The sequence below is a fragment of the Priapulus caudatus genome, unplaced genomic scaffold (assembly GCF_000485595.1).
Source record: "Priapulus caudatus unplaced genomic scaffold, Priapulus_caudatus-5.0.1 Scaffold633, whole genome shotgun sequence".
Classification (NCBI taxonomy): Eukaryota; Metazoa; Priapulida; class Priapulimorpha; order Priapulimorphida; family Priapulidae; genus Priapulus; species Priapulus caudatus.
The window spans coordinates 51,663-60,919 of NW_014577694.1; the positions used below are offsets into that span (position 1 = coordinate 51,663).

Below are 9,257 nucleotides of genomic sequence, written 5' to 3' on the forward strand. Positions count from 1 at the left end.
GAGCTACGCCTACGTATGACGAGCCTATATGCGCAGGATAGGTGAACGTCCCGTGCAATAAGTTCCTCGTATCGACGGACAGCTTAGCTGAGACTGCCGCGCACGAGGATAATCTTGTCTGCCTGATTCCGCCAAGTCAGCTCGGACCTATTAGTACCATGGGGCTTGACCTACTTGTGAGGTACTAGAGCCGGTGTTTAGTTGTTTTTGAGCGAAAGGCACTGAGGGTGGTCGACAGCCGAGAGTTTTTTTGCGCCCTCAGTGGTTTTATACTTCCCGCATTGGTCCTTAGCGGATCAAGAACTACAAAGATCAACTACTTTGAGACGGGACCGCCATTTACTCGCTAGTCTTCGAGCACGGCAGAATTCACAGTGCTCAATGGTTGAGACAAGCACTGGGCACACGGAAGGCTTCTCTCGTATTCACACTGAACGTGTGGCCATGATAAATCCAAGCTTCGCTAATTTGTCACTACTTCCATTTGAAATGTTACGGCGCGCACACCGGCAGAATTCACATTTTTGGCTTAGTTTTGGTTTCAGATGGGCTCGGCCAGCTGGCGCATGGTGGTCGTACCGTTTGCTTTAAGTAGACAGGCAGTGACCAACTTTGACATATATAGTTATTTATGTAATACTATCATAGAGTTTAGTATACTCTATTTCTATGCGTGAGCTCGATGATCGTGAGCAGAGATGCCTTAGGCGAAACGTATTTTTCGTACGCGATGCAGTTGCGAGCTCGTTTGTCGTGACGTGTACTCTACGCCAAAAAAACACTACATACCAAAACGATCATGTGGGTATAATCGAGTCATGTCCGTTGTTGCTTACCAAACATGGGATTCCTCGCTTCGAGGTAGCCAGCGACAGTCCATTGAGCTGAGACGACTTCGAGGCAGTCACCAACTCGAAGCCACGTATCGGCATGGTGTTGCGATCATTTATCCATGGGCAACCCCGGATCCACCCGTCGGATCAAGCGACAATAGGCTCTTGGGGTGGGCCATGTGACGCTGACGCATCGTGATCGTGCCCAGTCCAATGCTTAGAACCTGAAAATTCAAAAGGTTAATTTTTATCTTAGATTCGAAATGTTAGAATGGTTCACCTATGATAAATTCAATGATTCACTATTGTTTGCGATTTAACCCATAACCTATATAAATAAAAAAGACTTCCTAACAAGATTATTAATATGCTATCATTTCAATAGTATGCCTGGACTATAAAAGTGGAAAGGGAGGCAACCGCGAGCCAAAACAGCAAACAGGAGAGAGAGAGAGACGAGAGGAGCTGAGAGCGCCGTACACGACGGGAGGGGAGAGGGGGAGGCGAAGCTTAACCAGACGAAAAGAGATCACACGCCACACAGAATGAGACTTGATTACTCGCAATAGATAAACACAACAGAGTACATCTGAGATACAAGAACGATACTCGGTTTTACAAACTTGAAGGAAGGATTTTAGAGCCGTAACGTGTTGACTGTCTTAAGCACGGTGATATTTTTAGAGATCAGTTACGAGAGGAGAAAGAGAGAGACAGACAGCAGAAGAGCGACAGACAGGACAAGGAGAGACGAGAGAGACCGAGCGAGACAGACGAGACACAGCCATTACGAGTCAGGAGAGCGAGAGAATTGTTTGTTGTGAGAATGTTTGGATGGGCCAGGAGACAGAGAGGCGGCAAACGCCAGACGAACGCACGGGCGTTTCATGACTACACACACATAACACGCACACACGGCATCACCGCCCACACACACACGGGCACACACACAGTACACATTTTGAGCACACACACCACACACAACGACACCACATCAACACACACGAGCCCCCCCCCACACAGCACACCACACACACACACACACACACACACACGGACAACACCAAGGCAACACAATTACGACCCACACAACACAGCACACGACACACACACACGACACAGCACTAACACTACACAGCACACACAGACCACAGACCCCACATCACATCACACACACACGCACACACACACACACACGAACACGCAACCACACACCCCCCCCACCCACCCACACATCACACACACAGCTACGCCACACAAGGAGGAGCTTACTTCTATGTGATTTTTATTCGATAAAATATAATATAATGTCCATACTGCATGTTAGTGTAGGAACATGTAGCTACATATATGTAGAGATTAATTAAATTGAAATAATAAAACCTGTACACATATCGCACATGTTGTGCAGACGTGCTTATCAAACTAGGAGTATATCATTATCGTGGTGTGCATATTCTATAGGATACTCTCTATTCCATCATGTCTATTTGAAAGGCGGCGTACAGCGTACCGAGAAGGTAGTCTACATCTGCCGGGTCGATAGAGTTGAATTGGGTTGCGTTCCAAACGTACGCGTGTTGCAACTCGTTCTTCGTCATCTCTTCTGTCCACTCGTTGATCAGGTTCCTGAAATCGGAGCGTCTTCCAAATTTCTCCGGGTATTCAATATCTGCCAGCGTAGTAGGTGTGAATCGCGATCTGCCTCCTCCAAGTACCACCTGTATAGGATGTTATTAGGAGTCCTTGAATAGAGGAGATCTATGTTCATGTACCTCTCAGTTTATTTGTCTGTCAGGCGTAAAAAACGCGATAGTAGCTTTTATTGGATAAAATCCATGCGCACCGCGACTCGATTGATTTTTTGAGCCTCTGCACTAATATTTAGCACGAAATAATACCTTTTACTGATTGAAATACGAATAACGTTAATAACTGCCAGTTATAGCTTTCACTGGGCAAGCATAATATTTGGTTACAACTCATCAATGTTGTGCAGTAAGTAGTACACGTATACACGTTTGGGTTTTCTAACGTTTAGCTGTTTCGTGAAGATCAAGGGGTATGAAGGCGCAGGAAGGAAGCCTTGCTCCTGATTTGCTGTAAAGGCAGGTAATAGTATTTGAGGTAATATAGATTGCTAGCTAGAATTACGCTACGGCGAAAATCACGAAACAACATAATGCCAGAAATCGGGGTTTTTTGCTATCGGATTATATCCGTAATACGTCAATGAGCACAGACTGAAAGGTCACGCGCACGCCCCTTGATTGGAAAGAAGAAAAAAATGGTTTCAATTTGCCATCGTTTAAAAATTCGCATCTGTCGAAGTGTGCATGTCGAAAATAGCACGAATAATATCCTGATTGTTTTTTTACGAATACATATTAATAACGTATCATACATTACTGTGTTACGCACTACGTATTTCTGGTTTCATCATAAAATTATATGAGCATCGGGATGTGCGTATAAGATATAAAATAATACGATTGGAAGTAGATGTACGTTTAACTGTTTGCCAGGCATGTCCTCTATTAGTTGACGCGCTATGTCTCTGCACTCGCTGTTGCCAGCCGTATCCGATTCCCATTTCCTGTCGGCTGAGTGAGCATAGAGTGGTGCTGGTGACGCATGTGTCACTCGTGCGCTCGTAATCAGGCCTGCTGACTTTCCTGCAGAAATGACGTACGTGTGGACCGACGTTCTGTCAACATATCTGGCATTATAATTATATATAAATAAATAAATAGATATGTAGAGTGGTATATATGTCGATCGTAGATAGTAGACGTAGACATATCTGGCATTATAATTATATATAAATAAATAAATAGATATGTAGAGTGGTATATATGTCGATCGTAGATAGTAGACGTAGACATATCTGGCATTATAAATTTATTAGATAAATAGATAAATAACTAAATAAATAAATAAATAAATATAATAATAATATATAATTATAGGATATATATTATATAATATTAAGATTTTTTAATTTATAATTAATTAATTATATATATATATATATATATATATATATATGCGTATAGCCTAGGTTCTGCTCCTATTATTATGCCGAACCAGTGATATATCATTTCATAGATCGTTTCTCACACATGCTGCGAGATGTGAGGTAATAGGTGCCCCATGATTTTATCGACAAACACTAATAGCAGGGCTTGCCGTCCTCAACCTCAAGTCAAACTAGCTCTCCTATCATGGTAAATTAGTTCAACGCTTTAAGGTCTATACTAGCAAAGATCATATACAATTGTATATGATCTTTGATACTAGCCAACAATGTAGAGCTCGTAACGGCAACCATTGTGGCGCTTTTGTGGCGATTTCGAATCCGGCTTTCCACGTTGCATTCTAATCTTATTGCACTTGTTCGTGTTTATCTATATATCGAATACACGTGTTATGTTGAGAAGATGATTAGCTCAAGGTATAACGTACATAAATGCGATATGTGGGTGAGAAAATGCATGAAATTTTACGCCAAGTGCCACAAGATCCAACTGTTTTTAAGATCCTGCTTTAAGCAAACAATACAAAATATCTGTGCATATAAGGGATTGTATATTATTTGCTCATTCGGCGCACCATTAAGCGAATGTATCTAAATGCAGATTTCATTGATGGCTTTGAGGGAGTGCAAGTTTAAAGATGAACTGCATGGTGGTATTCTCTCCGTTCCTCTTTGGTAAATTGCAAATTTGCAGCTTTTTCTAATGCATTTCGCAGTGTTTATCTATCGATTTGATCAACTTATCTCTTCGTCTTCGTTATAGTCCCTTGGACTTTTGAAGACTACTACTTATGAAGTTATTAGGTGGTAAGCTATGTTGCAACAACCTGCCGCGATGGCCCATTCGGCAATCGAGGACACTTCTGCTTTACTCGCGGAAGGACAGTCGCCTCTGTCGATGAGAGTGTCATCTAAGCCCACAGTGCCCTTCTTCGCTTTCACACCGCATAGGAAGGCTGTTGCAGTAGCAGCGGAATCCGGAACTTGATAGTCCGTATTGTAAGTCTGTGAAAAAAATTATTCAGAGAATAATGATCTCAGCCTCCTGAAAGCCCATTCGTCATTGGAAAATGTATAATTGGAAATGTAAAGAGCTTTAGTGCTTAAGCAGAATTTGTGTCGTCTATCCTTACTCAGCTGACCAATTAGGTCACGGGCTTCATTCGTTGGTATTCGTTAATTAAGCGTCTGGGCTTTCATACAGTTGTGTTGAACACGTTTAGACAACCACACTGTGCGCTATTGTGTGGTTTTGTTTCGTTAGAAAATCTTGACATTCTTGTATGCTTGCTCATAATTCCCCCCCCGGCAGTGTAGTGAGAGTAATCAATTCAAATACCGCATTGATTCGGGGGGGTGGTGTTCAGATGAGTTATGATCCGATAATAAGTGCGCAGTTCATCGCGCAAACAGGCACGAACCATATACATATAGACTGACATTAAACGTATTAGTGGATAGGTCCGCGGGAGACTGACAAGTTAGTTCGCAATCTCTTAACAAGCCGATTCTTAAGTTAATTCAAACTCAGTCTAGTGTTTGCACACATTTATGAGTTCGGTGGCAATAAATAATGTTTAGTAGTAGTTTGTGACGCTTGCAATCTGCTGAACGCTCACTGATAATATCAGGCGTGTATAATATAGACATATTATACATATAATATATACATATATATATAATATTACACATATAATATATCTATATGATACACTCCTGAGTCCTGATAATATGTTACGGCGGGTTCGTAAAATCGTACGAAGGTGTAAATCTACGGACCCCTCGCTAAGTACGAACATATCGTAAATACACAACAGGCGCGACTGTACCTTTGCAAGTCCGGTGTGCTGCCATTTTTCCCACTCAAGAAACTCCTCCTCTCCTGTTTTACCCTTTATTTGACCTTTCAGTACTCTACCGGTGAACTGTGACGGGAGGCCCATGCCATCGCCGATGAATAATATAGCATTCTTGGCAACGCCGCAGTTATAATCTGTCTGTAGGTACTTGTTTAGAAGAGCTTGTGTTTGTTCATTCCAAAATTGCGCATCTGTGAATTGCAAATATTTGGCTGGTAAATGTCGAAAACCTGTATATGTGTACGTTATCACAAAAGCTATTATCTAGAGATATTAACTCATTTCCTGGGAGGGGGTAGTTTTCGCTGGTGTATAAAAGCGGGAGTGTAGAAATTCACATTAGACCTATTCGGAGAACGGCATTTTTGTCGTTTCATTGGATATGGACAAAGGTTGCAGGCAGCAAATGTAGATCCTGCATTGTAATACCAGCGCGACTAAGCAAATGCAAGATGGATGCTCGATTTTGCGCGGCCTTTGCGTATATCAGAGTCTGTTTGAGTTCAAGCACTCAGGAATCAGGTGCTATATAACGACAATACTAAACTAGACGGTTGTTCAGTTTTGTGATATATTGTAGGATGCCTCTGTAAACGATGGCTTGCATGCCTGTCGTGAATTGATACCGTGGCGTATAGAGGCGGATATAGAGCTGCTTCCGTCAGCGCATGCGCGGGCGGTCACTTGCTGGCTGGCCATTTATGTTATAGCTAGCAGGATACCCGGCGGTGCACGGGAAATAAAGCACTCAGTTGGTGACGATGACATTCAGCATCAAAAGTTACCCCTTCTGAACGTCCTTGGACATTTCTAGAGTGCTCCATATTGATTTGCATTGAGAACAGACAAACAACAGACATATATTCACGAATATGTATTAGATGTCGAGCGATCACATATAGGCCTAGCTAACTCACGTTCCGGTGGATTGAGGAGGGAAAGCCGAGAACGTTAGAGACACCCGCGCGCACGCACGCACGCACGCATATCGATATATATCAGGAGTAGATAATAGGCCTATCATCTACTCCTGATATATATATATATATGCATATGTATATATACAAATATTCAAACACTCCTGTTACCAAATGTTGCAGCAATTAGCCTGCTGTGCCTCTGTAGGCAAGGTATCCGCAGACAGATACGGCTTCTTGCTGATTTTGCCTCTGAATAAAAGTGTATATTGAAAATATGATATAAAAATGTATGTGTATATGATGTATTGTTGTATAGTATAGTGACTCAAATGGGTATATATATATATATTCGTTGGCTGGGCATTGACTAATATAGAGCAGATAACGTTTCGTGTTCGTGGGTTTGGTCGGATGATGCATGATTGCATCATTTGCATTATATTCTTGGTCAGACTGTTATAGTCAAATCGAGTTTTGTCGATGTCGTCACCCGCCCACATTTATTGTGTTGGGTTTGACATATGTATCTTAAAGCATTTTTTCTCTGCAAACATTGCATTCTACTGTCCTACTCGCCTGTGTCTGAGTAATATACAAAACTGACACCATGTACGATATTCCCCCTTTACATCTGTGTTTCCAAACTGATATTATAAGTCTCATTGTCAGCTAAGGTTCTGTATCCTAAGTCTAAGTCGTGTTGCTGACCGAGGTCGCACGTATAGTACTGTAGCTTTTCGTAAAACAGAAAATATATATTGATAACTAAATCATACTCAGTAACAGGTTCGAGACAACAAGATTCGGTGAATGTATTATTGCGAATTGTTACTGCAGTACAAGGCTCACGCTAACATTCGCACCGTGTGAATGCGACCATTCCGTCAACAGTAAGGCTGCACAGATATCGACAGTTGCTTTTGGCTCCTGTTGCCGACCGTGATATCAAAATGATACTCAATAATTTCCTAGAGTAACCTGCAGCGAGCACTTATAACATCTACATCGTTATAAAGCGCCAGGTCGTTATTATCCCTAGCTTGCATACGGTGGCATTATTTTTTAGACCGAGTGTCACAGTTATTCTTTGCTTATAATACAATGAACTAATAATACGTACAATAATAATAATATAGTAATATATAATAAAAATAATAAAGTATAAGTATATGAACTGCGCGTTGTAGCGTTGGCGCTGTAGATTAATTCACTAATACTATAAGTTTTCTTATTAATGATTATTCAATTATATATACGTTTACATATACAATACCTTCAGATGGTACTACGAACGTAGCAGCTTGGATTATAATGAAAATCCGAAGGCAAGTCCTTGCTGTAGTGGATTTCATAACGATGTTCTCTACGCCTACGCGATAAGCTTACAAGGACTACCATGGGGTCTAACACACTTATACTGCCCATTCTGTCATTGCTAGATTTATAACCAGTTACAAAATCTAATCGGAGAAAATGTGCATTATATTCGGTGACGAATGTTTACATTTTCACCAACATATCACAGAAGTCACCACATACGTTTAGCAAATACCGTAAAAGCTATTGATAAGGTCAAGAGTACATAATAGATATATCTATTATGTACGCTTGATAAGGTGCTGTCCGCGAGAGAACGTCGAGCACTTGCCGTATGAAATTCTGCAGACTGTTTAGTTATATCCATGAATCTAGATTACCAAACGCACACACCCTACTGTAGTGGCCCTAGGGGTAGACACTACGGTACGACAGGCGTTATATAGTTAACACGTTTCCTAGTTGTTTGGATCCAGTGTTCGCTCCTGCCGGTATATCAGGCAGGACGGTGATGCCCGTAGCAAATAACAGGTAGTACCAGTGGAACAGAACACAGTTAGATTAGGTTAACTGTACGGTTATAGTTTTATTGCTTTCTACTAGTTTACAAATAATTCCCCTGCATTCGTATATGCAGCGGATCCTATATCTATCTCGTCTAATATTACAGCATTAACGAGTCGCCGGCTTCGTCTTCCTCTCTCACATTCGTCCTTGATTTGCGTAGACCTAGGCAGCCTCCACGGGTGTCTCCCTCGTAGTCGCTTCTGGCTCTACCTAACTGAAATCCCGTTCTTCTCCTTCTCCGTTTTATTTTCCTCTCTCGTTGTTCTCCGGTTTTCACCTACTTGAAAACCCGGCCTTCTACTCCCTCCGTTATCTCTCTCTCTCTCTATAGACCTAAACGGCTTTCTCTCTCTTTCTCTTCGTTCTCTGCTTTCTCTTCTTCTTCTTCTTCTTCTTCTTCTTCTTCTTCTTCCTAAACCTAACCTGAGAAATAACGCTAATGCTTTGCGATTCGGCGAGCCTTATATACCTAGCTGGCAACGGCCCCCTACGTGCCGTTGTTTTGCACGCGTTGTCAAAACACACGCCGATTTCGTTCGTTGGTGCAATCGCTTTCACCTGATGACGCAACCCGTGGCTGGTACGATGATTGCATCGCCTTATGCAACTTGTTTCTAAGTAAATATTCCTCTCTTCGACAGCTTAGACTATTCATTCTATTCAAATCTCCTCATATATTTTGTTGACCACTAGTACATAACCGCGTTGATTATTATATTCTATT

General features: G+C 41.7%; 1 protein-coding gene across 1 annotated transcript in view; it reads right to left on the reverse strand.

Moving 5' to 3' along the window:
* Nucleotides 1-8,061, reverse strand: part of LOC106812312 (alkaline phosphatase-like) — a 26,092-nt gene extending 18,031 nt beyond the window's left edge. The window contains exons 1-5 of the mRNA XM_014816153.1: nt 7,923-8,061; nt 5,700-5,920; nt 4,698-4,875; nt 3,342-3,508; nt 2,347-2,554 (exon numbers count right to left, since the gene is read on the reverse strand). Of these exons, the coding sequence (XP_014671639.1) occupies nt 2,347-2,554; nt 3,342-3,508; nt 4,698-4,875; nt 5,700-5,920; nt 7,923-8,001 (853 nt within the window). The 5' untranslated portion in view covers nt 8,002-8,061. The remainder of the gene's footprint in view (nt 1-2,346; nt 2,555-3,341; nt 3,509-4,697; nt 4,876-5,699; nt 5,921-7,922) is intronic.
* Nucleotides 8,062-9,257: the final 1,196 nt, after the last annotated feature.